General features: G+C 53.1%; 7 protein-coding genes across 7 annotated transcripts; 3 read left to right on the plus strand and 4 right to left on the minus strand.

Annotated features, from left to right (window-relative positions):
• Positions 1–129: 129 nt before the first annotated feature.
• Positions 130–2,204, plus strand: LRP88_11976 (WD40-repeat-containing domain protein; the record flags this gene model as incomplete). The annotated part of the gene is made up of 8 exons (XM_083248384.1): positions 130–192; positions 250–286; positions 352–449; positions 503–580; positions 645–770; positions 826–846; positions 1,218–1,318; positions 1,388–2,204. The coding sequence occupies 8 exons, from the start codon at positions 130–132 to the stop codon at positions 2,202–2,204; spliced, it is 1,341 nt and encodes a 446-aa protein (XP_083095814.1).
• An 8-nt stretch (positions 2,205–2,212) lies between these two features.
• On the minus strand, positions 2,213–3,439 carry LRP88_11977 (uncharacterized protein; the record flags this gene model as incomplete). The annotated part of the gene is made up of 1 exon (XM_083248385.1): positions 2,213–3,439. The coding sequence occupies one exon, from the start codon at positions 3,437–3,439 to the stop codon at positions 2,213–2,215; it is 1,227 nt and encodes a 408-aa protein (XP_083095815.1).
• A 403-nt stretch (positions 3,440–3,842) lies between these two features.
• Positions 3,843–4,683, minus strand: LRP88_11978 (ETC complex I subunit conserved region-domain-containing protein; the record flags this gene model as incomplete). The annotated part of the gene is made up of 3 exons (XM_083248386.1): positions 3,843–3,906; positions 3,964–4,068; positions 4,142–4,683. The coding sequence occupies 3 exons, from the start codon at positions 4,681–4,683 to the stop codon at positions 3,843–3,845; spliced, it is 711 nt and encodes a 236-aa protein (XP_083095816.1).
• Positions 4,684–5,396: 713 nt separating this feature from the next.
• On the minus strand, positions 5,397–6,664 carry LRP88_11979 (BAR domain-containing family protein; the record flags this gene model as incomplete). Its single annotated transcript, XM_083248387.1, has 5 exons — positions 5,397–5,552; positions 5,608–6,208; positions 6,284–6,366; positions 6,431–6,512; positions 6,621–6,664. 5 exons carry the CDS (start codon positions 6,662–6,664, stop codon positions 5,397–5,399), a joined length of 966 nt encoding a protein of 321 aa, XP_083095817.1.
• A 1,156-nt stretch (positions 6,665–7,820) lies between these two features.
• LRP88_11980 (acetyl-CoA:L-glutamate N-acetyltransferase) lies at positions 7,821–9,826 on the minus strand (the record flags this gene model as incomplete). The annotated part of the gene is made up of 2 exons (XM_083248388.1): positions 7,821–9,551; positions 9,602–9,826. The coding sequence occupies 2 exons, from the start codon at positions 9,824–9,826 to the stop codon at positions 7,821–7,823; spliced, it is 1,956 nt and encodes a 651-aa protein (XP_083095818.1).
• A 1,487-nt stretch (positions 9,827–11,313) lies between these two features.
• Positions 11,314–12,283, plus strand: LRP88_11981 (NAD binding domain of 6-phosphogluconate dehydrogenase-domain-containing protein; the record flags this gene model as incomplete). Its single annotated transcript, XM_083248389.1, has 2 exons — positions 11,314–11,358; positions 11,411–12,283. 2 exons carry the CDS (start codon positions 11,314–11,316, stop codon positions 12,281–12,283), a joined length of 918 nt encoding a protein of 305 aa, XP_083095819.1.
• A 645-nt stretch (positions 12,284–12,928) lies between these two features.
• Positions 12,929–13,330, plus strand: LRP88_11982 (H(+)-transporting V0 sector ATPase subunit e; the record flags this gene model as incomplete). Its single annotated transcript, XM_083248390.1, has 3 exons — positions 12,929–12,939; positions 13,032–13,115; positions 13,198–13,330. The coding sequence occupies 3 exons, from the start codon at positions 12,929–12,931 to the stop codon at positions 13,328–13,330; spliced, it is 228 nt and encodes a 75-aa protein (XP_083095820.1).
• Positions 13,331–13,531: the final 201 nt, after the last annotated feature.

Raw genomic sequence — 13,531 nt, forward strand, 5'->3', positions numbered from 1 at the left:
CACCAGCAATCAACCACGCAGCACGCAGCGCAGGGCCGTCTACCCCAGTACATGACATATTTGCGGAACCCCATCTCTGTCCAGGAACCCAGTCGGTAACGGCTGTAGCCGCTCATCTAGCTGGGCAACATGGCCATCGCCGACGACAACGCCTTTGAGCTCCCCAAGCTACGCTCATCATTCGGCTTCGAGGTGAGTGTTGCATACTCTGTCATTTGGGATCTCATAAGCTAATCTAGGTGTTTTTAGAACGACACTGAGTATCTTGAGAATGACAATGTCGCAGGTGTGTTTCCCCCTTTTCCCCAACACTGGTGCAAGCCAGTCCAGCCTCGCATGCTGCTAACTCAGGGACTATTTTCCTGCAATCAGAGTTCTTTGATGTCAAGTTTTGTCCCTACCAACCCCTGGATGCGAGCCCCGTGTTTGCGGCAGTCAGCAAAAAGCATGTCAGTTATGCAAGGGCTATTACTTGCAAGATCAGCTCCTGATTTTCCTCTAGGTCGTCATCTGCAGACTCAACCAAACTCCCAACGACACCACCCCTTGCGAGGTGTTGTCGGTGATAAGAGACGACGATGTGAGTTCTGACTTGACTGTCTATGCTCACTCTTCAAGGGCCCTCGTAGCTAATAGCCACTCAGATTGAGGCATCTGCGTGCTGCTGCACATGGACCAAAGATCCCGTCACAGGGGCTCCCTATCTTTGCATCGGCGGAGTTGATGCGAAAGTAAAGATCTACGACATTCTGAGCGGAAAGCTTTACAGGGTATTTTATGCTATTCAATGTGTGACACGATGGTTACTAACTTTGCCGACATTAGTGCTTCACTGGCCACGGAGGTGTATGTCCATATCGCCCCTCTGGCTCAGGCATAAACTCGTGCATAAACTTATAACATACAGGACGTCAACGACTTGGTGACCTCGCCCGTCGACCCATCTATCATCGCTTCAGCATCGGGTGATACAAGTGTCCGTGTCTGGAGTCTCGATCCAGTCCACAGCAAACGCCCATGTCTCGTCATTCTTGCTGGTGAAGGTCATTCTTGGGATCTCTTGAGTCTGGTTGGTATTTGCCAATCCCCGACATCTTGATGCAATGTTGACCACCTATTTTCTCTTCGAATAGGCATTTCATGACACCGGTCGCTATATTCTGTCCGCTGGTCATGACCAAATCATTAATATGGTAACTGATATGCCCAACTCATAGGTCAACAAGCTAACACAGCGAAGTGGACGCTTCCCGACCTTCCTACTGAGCCTATTACTACCCCCATTCGCGTCCATTATCCTCACTTCTCGACATCAGCGGTGCATAGTGGCATCATCGATTGGTAGGGTCGACACTGATTGATAAGTCTCACAGCTAACAAGGAACAGTGTGGCATTTTATGGCGATTGTATTTTGTCTAGAGCCTGCCACGACAACGTCATTGCGCTCTGGAGGATTGAGGGCTTTTCGTCCAAGAACCCTCCTCCGCCTCAGAGCATAGCCCCTATAGCTCAGACTACCGTTCCGACTAATTACGATGAAGCCAGCCGACTCACACGATCTGCCTTCGTGCCTACTATATCACCACAATGCCCGTCCCAGTATACTATGCTGCTACAGTTCCATACCCCCAACTGTGGCCCGCAGTTCTTCATGCGCTTCAAGCTGCATTTTGTGCCCGGGCAGCACCCAGTCTTGGCCTTCTGCAATGCTGGCGGCAATGTCTTCTTCTGGGATCTGGAGCGGCTGATGGCATACCGGGATTTCATGGAAGCACTGAAAGACCCTGCTCGAGACAAGAGCAAGCCCCTGCCCCATCCCAGTTGGATGAGACCTGTGACGCGCCGTAAGGCGGACGGGAATAAATCTCGACATGGAGCCGTTGACAAGGAGACATCGGTTGCCGGCCAAAGTGATGGGGCTAGGTCGACTGCGACTGAGGAGATTGGAGAGTATAATGCTGAGACTCTGGAAACCTGGGCATCTAGGTATAGCCAGGAAGATCCTCATGAGCCTCTCAAGGCACACAAGACCGAGTCCTCATCAGCCAACTTTGTGGGCAGACAGGCAGCGTGGAGTCCAGGAGGTGAGTGGTGTGTGGTTGTGGGCAGCTCGAACACGGCGTTGATTCTCCAACGTTGGGCCACCAAGCCCGCGGCCAAGACCTCGGGGACGACTCATAGTACCCCGAATCCAGACCATTGAGGCGATAATTAGAGCCCCCGGATGGGGAGGCTCGAGTGTAGCGGTATAGATGTATCCTCTTCAGAATCTTCAGAGGGGTTGAGGACGGCCATTGCAGCCTCGTCTAGTTCGCCTCCATGTGTTATAATCTTTTGCAGCTCATCTCTAGCCGTTTTCTGTTCCATTTGCCTTGCTCTTTGTGCCTGTTGAAACCTCGCAGCCGAGGTAGGTCCTGTAGGGAGGACCAGGTCAGCGATGTAGAGTGAAGCCATGGCTCGTAGTCGAAGATAGTGTAGGTTCCTCGAGTAAGGCATATCCTGCATCAACTCATCCATTCTCTTGGTGACGTCCTTCATAGCACCAAGTGCCTGAAGCCTGAGCTCCTCCTTTCTCTGCGCCAGCCGGGCCTCTTGAGTCTCTGTATCGTCACTACCGAAACTATCGTCATGACCAAAGGACCCACGGCGAGAATCCTGGTCTGCATCCCGTGCCAGGCGCTCCAGGGCTAACACATGCTCCGTGTGCGTGTTGTAGATCTCGCAGCTCAAAAGGGCGAGCCAAAAGTCTAGCGCCGAGATGCTCTGCGGATGTTTGTAGTCGTATGGATGCTGCTGGATCAGGGTGTCGAAGTAGGCCTTGACCTTGCTCATGTTTGCTGCACGGCCCCATCTCTTCGGCAATGCCTTTTTTTCATCTTCGGGCTTGTCATCGTCGGGGGAGGTATGCTCGCCTTGTCGCATCAGGATCTCGGCGCCGATGGCCCAGAGGCTATGGTGGCGGAGATCAACGGGTCCTCCTGAGGGTCGGAGCTGAAGGAGCACGCCATATGCGCGCGAGGCCTTTTCTATCTCTCCCTGGTCGAGAAAATGGTGGACGGACTGGAGTAGGACATCAAAGTGACCGCCACGCCTCCGCTGGGTCGTCTTCTTCTTTGCAGGTGCAGCATCCTCGTCGGCGTCCGTGTCCGGATCCTCCTCAGGCTCAGGTTCAATCTCGATACGGCCTACGGACTTGCGATCGAGGCCCCGGTGAGGAAAGTCGGGGATCTGTTGAGCCGGGTCCAAGTCTGTCTCTGAGAGGCCTGCAATGGCAAACTGGGCGACTATGCCCGGGGTGTGGCTGTGAGGGTTGATGGAGTCGTGGGGGAGATGAGACGGAAGTGAACTAGGGAAGTCATCGTCAGGAGAAGACGCAGGTCTCTTGCGTTTGTTTGACCTGCTTTGCTGTGAGAAAGATGGCGGATCTAGAAGAGACATTTTTTTTATGTAGTTGTAGGGTAATTGTGTTGTGAGAGGTGAAGTTGAAGAAGCCCTGAAGTTCTTCAATGTTGCCCCACCATCTCGGCTCTTGAGTTGCTTGTGGACGGTATGATCTCATGGACACATTGAGGATGATAAGATATAACCAATGGCAGAGGGGTCAGAGCGGACGTATGAACGCAAAAGTGCCTTTACTTTGACCGTCAAATCCAATCCAGCAAATGCCATGGCATTGGAGGCAGTACAATGAATAACGGGGTTCGTTACGAGCTGCGTCAACATTCAAGATCAATCAGAGCTCTCAACTCGTTTCTATTGACCAGACCAATAACCCAGCTCCATCAACATATGTACACAGCCCCCCCTCTACTTTTACAAAAAAATCATCCTCCCGGCCGGTTTAGTTGGTTCGGTCAAAGTACGTCCACTGACCCTCGACGGGCTTCTCCTCGAGATCCTCCCAGCTGCAATTGGCAATCAGCACCGCTTCGAAAAGGCGATATGGAAGCATGAGAACTTACACCTTGGTCTTCTCCATGGTCTCAATCAGCTTGAGCTCGCCCTCGGCAACCTGGATGACCTCCTCGATGAGGCCAGCGCCAATCTTGTGCTCGAGCTCCGAGATCCTATACCGCGGGAATTAATTAGCCCAACTCTATACCTCCCAATTGCCGGATATCTACGACGGGTAAAACGCACTGGTCAGCAGTGAGCTGGGGCTCATCCTCCCACTCAACCTGCTCGTGGTTCTCGAGGGGCTTGCGCTCCGCCCAGACGACCTGGTCCTCTCGCTCGGCCGCCGTCCGGATGCCCTCGTACTCGGGGCCCTCATTGACCTCTCCGTTCCACTCCTCGAGCCGGATGTCGCCCTCCTCGTGCTTTCGGCCCACCACAAAGACCTTGTCTCCGATCTTGACCGTCCGGGCCTCGCTGCCGTCGACTCGGCCGCTGGCGACGCGGAACTGTGACGAGTTCTTGCTGACGAGCTCCTTGGCGCGGAGCGCCCACTCCTCGTAGCCCGGGGGGACCAACTGCTCGACGAGGGACATGCGGTGCTTGGTCACGGCCTCGACGGATTGGCGGTACATGGACGTCTCGGGGATGTTCTGGAGCTTGCTGAGGGTCGTTCCGTACAGGTACAGAAGCGTCGATCGGGGCGTGGCATGAGTCCAGAGACCCGTGAGGCCGGTGGGAGTACCAGCCTCCAGGTAGCGCGCAAACACACGAGCTGTCGGCCGCATGCTGGCGAGGTCAATTGGCAATGGCTTCGTCGTGGATTCGAGGTTGATGGAATGGTCAGAGGAAATTGAATTGACCTCATTGGACTCTAGCCCCAGCATTGCCGATCTGGCCGGCACGTGTATGGTCACGTGATTACCGGAGGTCCGAGTCTCGTCCGGCTACAATGCGGCTCCAGCATTTCGAGGTATTGATACGTTCAACAATTGGCATCGGACGGCATAATAATAGTCAGTAAAAGTCGTTAGACTTGGTCTATTTTAAGGGACCCAAATACTCGTGAACTGGTCAAAGCAGACCTCACATCCAGCCTTCAAGCAATCACACATCACTGCGTGTCTTGGTCCTGGACAACTATCAAATCCCAGGACTGATACACGTATAAGGATGAAAAAAGAAACCCTCATCTTGAGTTGGTTGATATCTCAATACCTTGGCCAAGACAATACCTGATACCTGCCAGAAATAGCAAGTAATCTCGACACAGGGAAACAAAAAATAAATAAGGAAAAGGCACAATACAAGCAGCACTTGCGGGATCACACACAGTCCATTGCAAAATCGATCCAGCAATCCCGTCACGCAGCTGCTGAGCAACACTATCCCAAGTCACTACTCACGAGCTGGTCAAAGCTGACCTAGGAAGACTCCTCGCGGTTCTTCCGGTAAGCGGCCTGGACAGAATGTCAGCCCCTTTCAACGCATCTACATTTACTTAAAAGGCAGAGGCACGACGCACTTCTTGCTCAGTCTGCAGGCCCTCAATGACGGGGGCGAGCTCAGTCAGCACCTCGTACGCCTTCTTGTGGTACTCAATTTGAGCGGCAACAAGCTCGGCAAGGTTGCGCAGGGGCTCAGGGGTGTCAAGAACCTAGTTCGATTAGCAAGACCACACTTCAAGGATATCATTCGGGAACAGAACTCACATTCTTCATGACACCGACAGCCTCCTCGGTCTGGGTTACGAACTCATCCTCGGCCTTCTCAATCTCCTCCTGGGCCTCGGGGCTCAGCTCCTGCTCGTCATGATGCTCACCACCTTGCGCGTTACCACCAAGCTTGAAGGTGGTGCCCTTGGCATGAGCCTTGACGGCATCCAGGGAAAGGCGGGAGTTCTCGACATTCTTGCGAGCGCGAGTAGCAAAGGTCAGATTGGTGTTAAGGGTGGTGTTCCAGCCAGCCAGGAATCGGCTCTGAATCTGGGCATCCTGGGCAAGACGGGCTTCACCAACACGCTCCGATGCAAGCGCATACTTCTCAAGAGCGGTCGCCAGAGGGTCCTCACCGGCACCGGTGTGGTGCTGGTGAAGCAGCTGGCTGCTAGACAAACTGGCGCGAGCGACGGCATGGCTGAAAGTCTTGGGCTGCGGCTTGGCAGTAGGGGGGGCGACGAGAGCGGCCTGGGCCTCGGCGGGGGAGGTGGCAGAGGAAAGAAGGTGAACCTTTTCGCTGACGGTGCGGCCAAGGTCCTGGAAGGTCTCCTTGATGTTAGGGGGATAATCGTAGGCCTCGTTGGAATATTGCGAGCTATAAGCGTCGTGTCAGATAAACGCGCCCAAGGGAAGCCATGCCGGGGCAAGGACGTAGAAGCAATAAACTCACGTCACAGCAAGCATCTTCTGGTGGGCCTGCTTGAGGGCGTCGACTCGCTTCTCGAGGTCAATGTAGTCGGGAGGGAGCTGGGTCTGTATGCCACATGTCAGGTTAGCCACAGTAGGAGCGCGATAAGGCGCAGACGGCGCAACCCACCTTGTCCTCAGCCTGACCAAGCTGCTCCTTTGTATACTGAAAGGTGCGCGACGCGAAGGGGGTGATCTGAGCCCCAAAGCTGCTATATTGACGTGGTGAGCCATGGTCGGGTGGAATTGGGACGCTGGTAAAGCTTCGGGGGGAGATTGCGCAGCTCTGCTGTCATCGAGGGCGCCAGGGGAGCACCTACGAGAGGTTCTTGCCAATGTTGCCAAAGTTCTTGCTGAAATCCATCTTGGCGGTATTTCCGGATCGCTTCGAGAAAACGAATGGTCTGTCGAAATGGGGTTTACGCTCGCGCTCTCGAGGTCGAGGAGGTGAATATCTGGAGGTTTGAAGGGGGGGAAAGGGAGGATGGTGGAAGCTGGAGAATTGGCTTTTGCGTCAGCGTTGGTACGGAGCAGGTCGAGGCAGGCAGGTAGATATGGGCCTGGAGCGCTGTCAGAAGCGAAATGCCCTGTCGCAGCTGCAGCAGGAGCCAGTTTTTTCCCTTTTCCAGGGGCTTGCTGCCCCCCCGGGCCCCAAGGCTCCAGCCAGGACGGGCCGACGACCTACCTGCAGATCCGCAAGGTGGCCCTAGCTCTTCTGTTACAGCAAGGTACGCTGTACGGGACTCGCTCGTACCTGCCCGCAATACGAGTAACGCCTGAAGAGTCACGTGGAATTCATCCCTGGGGAGCCGAGAGTCACCAAAGGGGAAGGCATAATCAGCCACTTGATTGCCCTTGCTCATGGACAATAAGCCACCTTGATGACGAGTCACTCTTGATGAGCACGTAACGGCATCACCACTAGGTCATCTTGAGCCTAGGATCCAGGCATCTACTTAACGTTAGGTACCTAAGGCATCTGCAGTACGGGCTGTAGATGAGAACCTCAATTATGAGCCAATCGGGGATCAAAGCAACCCAGCGATAATAATACAGCAATAACACAACCAAAGCTTCAGATAGAGAAAGCAGATCATCGAGGGTTGTCAAGAAAAATGCACCATTAATACTCTCGACAAGCCTTTGTCGAGACCGGCCTGCCTTTCCCTTCACGGGGGAATAGCAAAAGGAGATCTCCCTCCCTCACTATCTACAATTGCCAAGAACCAAGGAGGCTAAAAATGCTCAACTATGTCGGCCTCGAACGAGTTGTACACAACAAGCCACTGAAAACCACAAATGGGCATGAAACAACACATAAGCCGGTATACTCACGCTGTTACCCAAGAAGTATTGGCAATGGGTGTTTTCTCTTAATTCGTTATGCTTGATTCGTCATATCTGTTCAAGACCCATTTCCTATTGCTCAGCATAGGTAGGCAACATTCTGAGCCAGAAATCCATCTCTCCCTCTCTTCGTTGCTCTGTCTTTTTAGTCCCAAACCGGTATCCCCCTCCAATCAGTCCAATATGTGTTTGTTGTCCGCCCATGAAGGCTCCACACCACGACACAGACTCTCATAATCTCGAAGCGTTGGGTGTCGGGGATCCAATCCTGGCGTCGTCCAGAACATTGTCCAGTTGCAACCAGACAGCTTGCTTGTACCCGTTGATCTCTCAAAGTACCACTTATTCACCGGGTTGTCCTTTCGGCTCCTCCAGCAGACGCCATCCGGGAAGCAGCCCCGAACCATTGCGTTGAAAACAACGTCGGCTACACCACCACTACCTTGGCTCCTCCGTAAAACGGCAAACTTGTCCAGATACGGAACATAGCGACCTTGTTCGTGTGCAGTTTGATCGTCCAAACCCTCTGGGCGTTCCCATGTCAAGATGGCACCACCTTCGTACTCTCCAGCGATGATGATACCAGCAATGTTTTCGTTAACCCGCTTCAAATAGTCGTCGACATCCAGTTTGCGTCCAAAAGAATCTTCGATCAAGTGAACCAGCCTGGGGAGATCGATGTCTTTGTCAGTCAGGCGAAGCCTAGGGCCTCCAGGTTCAGGTGGGCGCCATGGGTTCTCGCGGGGATTTGGGAATATCGTCAGGGGCATGCCTCGTTTAAGCAGTGTCGAACCCGTTGATACCCCAATGACTGGTGCTTGGCCAGAATTTGCCGGGGCACGTGTGATCGGGAGCGACGATGAGAAGACGGGCTTGTCCGTGAGCAGATTGTGCAGGAGGGGATTCTTCTTGCGTCGGGTTGTGACCATGCCACCAAACTCGAAAGACGGTTCATCCTCGAGCGTTGGGCTCGCTCTATTTGTAGTAGCGACCACGTTTGCCGCGGCATCAGGCGTAGTGATAAGAGCCGACGAAGTGGACGGCAGTATAGCCAAGGCATCCCTAGCTAGAGTCAAGTTCGCAGCATGCGCTGTGATTGAGGCACGGAGTGGGCTCTCTTCCGCAAGAGGTGAGCCATCTGGGCCCATTAGCTCTTTCAGGATGGATCCATATTCCTGCTCAAGGTTGATGAACCGATGTGAAGCGCCCGGTCGACCTGTCATTGGAACGGCTCCGAGCGGATCGAGGATAATAATTCTCTCGACCAAGGCAACAGTCTTGGGGTGGGACAGCTTCGTGCTCGCCGGGTCAACTGTGCCACTAGACTGCAAACCCGCAAAGTACCGAGTGAGAGCCAGAACGACCTTGTTCGAATCAACCGGCTGAGGGGCCTGAGTCTCATCACGGCTGAGTAGTGATGGGATGACAGGCATCATGCGGTGTCGAAGAATGCGGTCCATAAAGCCCTGGTCCTCTACCCGAAGGTCGGCAGGCGAATTGTCCTCTGAACGCACAATGGCGTTCATAACTAGACGTGCTCCGATGTCCCCGAACCCATCAATGGCTTCGCAGAGGCGGAATGCTTGATCTTGGAAGGTGAGGCGGTTCTCATCGGTGCCACAGTCGATAACCACGACACTCAAGAGGCCAAGTTTGCGTAGTTGGGACAAGGTATTTGCGACCCCACGAAGAGTCTCTGTGTCGAGCTCTTGTGGAGCACGAAGCTTCATGATGGCCACATGCAAGGGTTTTGACGGAGCAGGTGATGTATGTTGCTGCTCATCGCCCTGGAAGAACTTGGGCGCTTCGGTAAGAGACTTGGGGCTTTTGTCGGCATACTTCTGGAGATATCCTTTGGCGTCTCGCTTTGTTGGTGACACCTCCAGAACAGAGACTATGAAGTCCTGATGAACGAGTCAGTAGCAGTCAAGTAGTCACCAGGTGGTTGACATACTCGGTCAAGAACCTTCTTCTTGGCACGGGCTACGGATGCCGCCGACATGTATCGAGCGGCGCCGGAGCCGAGACATGATTTAGGGCTATTGGCTTGTGAAGCAAAGCCGCGGCACCGGGGCCGAAGGATGCTCGCGATGTGTGAAGCACCCGCGATGCGTGGTTCGGTAACTGGGCGGCAATTACCGCAGCGAGAGGCCTTCTCCCATACGCGAGGCCAGCTCATGATGCCGGCGACGATGAGCAATGACAATTCCCGGGCGAGCCCGGAATAATAAGTGGACGAGGGTTGATATACAGCAGCTCCCCCGGATGACCTGCGATCAGAGCGATTAGGAGCGGCCTTGAGGGGGAGTAAGATCAATGCTAGCTGCAGAGCATAGCTGGAGGGACGGCCAGGCCAATATTCTTTTTCTCAAGGGGCCGAGGCAGATGGCAGGATGCAACCCTGGGGTTCGTGAGTCAAAAAGCAAGCAGCGCGACTTACAAAGATGAACGTGGGTTGGTGGGGGTGAAGCAACTTTTTTGGTGGAGAGATGTGGCCGATAAGCCGATAAGCTCTCGGCCCTGCGCCGATGTCGCCTTGGTGATGCTGCAGAGCGTCGGTACTCTGGCAAGACTAAACCATAATAAGGGGGTTATTAGCAATTTGACAGGGGTTGAACGTGGGCTTTATACCTTCTAGACTGTCGTGGCTTTTTCAACCGAGGCGAATTGTATATTTGGACAGTGGGCATTGCGTTAGAGTGCTCAAGTACATATGCCAGGACTCGGCAGGCAATTGAGTCAATTCAGACGACCGGGGATGGGGGCTACCCCAGCTCGGCAGTTGCGTCATGCCGAGTTCCATGGCATGGGTGATGGCGACAGGTAGGAATCCATCGCTCTGGGGTGTCTCTCCGCAGCACCTCGAGCCCTCGAGTGAGCACCAATCTACTTGGGTAAGTGGATTTGCACTGTCCTTGCTGCGCTCTTCATCAGTAGCTGGTGTGGTTTGTGATTCTGCAATTAGACTAAGAAGTCGGGAGTTTGAGAATGGAGTCATTCGATGCATCTAGACTATGTAAACTGGGTAATAAGTGGCTTGGCTCGGTATGACCATGGAAATCTAGGCACTTTGACTCCATTCGAGAGCCAAAGGAATGTCTATGTTGTTAAAGGGAAAAGGCCCTTGTGCAAACAACACGTAATTGTACAGATATCACATGTTAGCAATGTCATTTCTAAGTCGACAATGACGTGTGAAGTCAAGCCAAAGTAACCTGCAATATTCTCACCCCGGTTTTTTCAATATCCCCAGTTTGACGGAGATGCAAAGGTTCCCCGGCCGAGAAAATTCGCGCGAAGGAACAAACTACATGACTTTTCAACCCCAAAACCAACAGCAGTAGGAAAGACACCGAGAATATCCCGCTCTATCCATCTCTATCCATCTCTATCCATCTCGAAGGAGCCAACGGACAAATAGTCAATTGGTCGCGAGCCTGATACTCCTCCACTCAGAGCTTGGCGATTGGAGGTATTTTGTTGAGCTACCTTCTAATTTGTGCAAGCGCTGGATCTCGCCTATGCCGGATTGGGCGGCTAAAATGCAGTATAAAAGAAAGACAGAGCTTCCTCAAGAGTGGGAGAATAGCTCTAAATACATCTAGGTAGTTGACTAGCTTCTAGAACCATTCGTCTCAACTCGGTTGCATAGCCTACACCGTCATCATGGCTCCTACGCTTCTATGGATTGGCCTTGGCAACATGGGGAGGGTGAGTTTTTATAGCCATGATATATAGATGGAGTGGAACTAACTAGAATCAGGGAATTAGCAAAAACATAGTCGAGAAGGGTAATCTTGATGGTCCTCTTCTCCTCTTTAACCGCTCAGCCCAGCGGGCCATCGACCACAGCAACAGTCTCCCCCAGGGTAAATCAGAAGTTGTCACATCCCTCTCTGAGGGGATCTCTCGAGCAGACGTTATCTTCTCGTGCGTCGCCAACGATGAGGCCGTCCAGGAGACGTACAAGACGATCCTCGAAGATGATGTCAAGGGCAAGCTCTTCATCGAGAGCTCAACCATCCATCCCGAGACCACTGAGGCCCTCGCAAGGGACGTTGTGGCTAAGGGCGGCGAGTTTGTCGCCGCTCCCATCTTTGGAACTCCCGTCATGGCGGACGCGGGCCTCCTCATCGGGGTGCTCGCCGGACCCGCTGCCAGTGTCACAAAAGCCAAGGTGTGGTTCAAGGGCGTTACTGCGGTGGCCGAGATCGACATGTCGGATGAACCTTACAGCAAGGCTCTAAAGCTCAAGGTCTTGGGCAACACTTTTATCCTCAACATGGTTGAGCAGCTCGCCGAGGCGCACGTTGTGGCGGAGAAGACAGGTCTCGGCACTGACGTCCTCCATCAGTTCGTCGACTCTCTATTCGGGGGTGCGTACGCTGCGTGTAGCGCTCAAATGCTTAGCGGCGACTACCATAAGAAGGAGCCGTCGTTTTCTGTTGATCTAGCACGAAAGGATGCCAAACATGCCCTGAGCTTGGCCAAGGATGTTGGTGCTACTCTGCACAACATAGAGACTGTTGATGCGCATCTGGCCCAGTTGAGGGAGCATGCCGGACCTTCAGTAGATATGACTGGAATATATGGAGCAGTGCGGAAGGAAGCTGGGCTTAAATATGAGACTAACTAACAAAGGTATTGATTCAATAGAGAATTATTATACGTAGATGGTCCATACATCCTAACCACCTGCCAGAATGTGCAATATCTACATTGTGGACAATTCATGTAAGCAGGCCCATAGAGCGTGCATCGTGGCCTGCCTGGTAGAAATACATTCCCTTTATAGAGGAGGTAACTGGAACTCGTCAAGCTTTGAGTGAAAGATAGCTTGTTGGTGCATTGTGTTTGAAGTGCGGTGTAAGTGAAGAAGTTACAACATCAAAACTGCAAACGACCAGGAACAAATGCCTAGGAGTCATATCTAAATAGAAGCATAACTACACTTTAAATTCGACCGGTAGACATTAATTATTTCGTAGTTTCCAAGCGATACAGCTTACACGTCTGCCACTCATCCTTGTCGTCGAGACTCTCTGTCTTGCTCCAGGGTAAGTCTCACTGCCTAATTGGCTGACTCAGCTTGGACCTGCGTGTCGCTTTGCAGTGATGCAACCAATCCAACAACAAGCTACCATCGCCGACATCGAACCTCCCGAGAAGCTCACCCCAAGCCCCCAATTTCAACGTCCGCCCCATCGCCCTAAACGAAGCTCTCCTGCCGGCGGGATCAAGCTCGACTCGACCATCTTTCGAAGAAGCGCAAACCGCAAACATGGCTCAAGGGTAAATGGCAATCCCGTCCCTCCCCCTGCTTGTCCAAGCTTGCTCCTAGGACGCGTGGATGGGTTGGCTAACAAGAGTCGCAATACTCACAGATACGCCGTCTTTATCGGCCTCGTTGTCATCGCAGCCCTGTGCGTTGCGTCGTGGTTCCTTGCCCCCAAGGGAGAAAACCAAGTGTCAGTTCTCGTCTCGGTCGCCTTGCGATCGCCGTCGCCCTACAACATAACATCCGGATTTGCTAACGCTGGACTACTACAGGCTCTGGCGGTCATCGCTGATTCTCGCCATCGTGAGCTGCTACCTGATGTGGGCCATCACCTTCATGGCCCAGCTGCACCCCCTGATTGCGCCGAGACGAACCGGCATTCGCGAAGAGTACCTCGATGAATAGATCCATACATACAACATGTCAGGAAGAGCTGGGCGGACGGGATTGATGGACTTGCTTGCGCGCCGAAGGGCTGATGGGATACGCCTGTAATCTTATATTGTTGTTTTACCCCCGTACAGGTATCATGTCTTTTTACAAACGGAGTTGGTCGCTTCTATAATTAAGCCGAAATGCGCTGGACAGACCCAATCCCCCATGCTG

This window comes from Fusarium phalaenopsidis, assembly GCF_050370095.1.
Source record: "Fusarium phalaenopsidis strain FUZ10S chromosome Unknown contig_32316, whole genome shotgun sequence".
NCBI lineage: Eukaryota > Fungi > Ascomycota > Sordariomycetes > Hypocreales > Nectriaceae > Fusarium > Fusarium phalaenopsidis.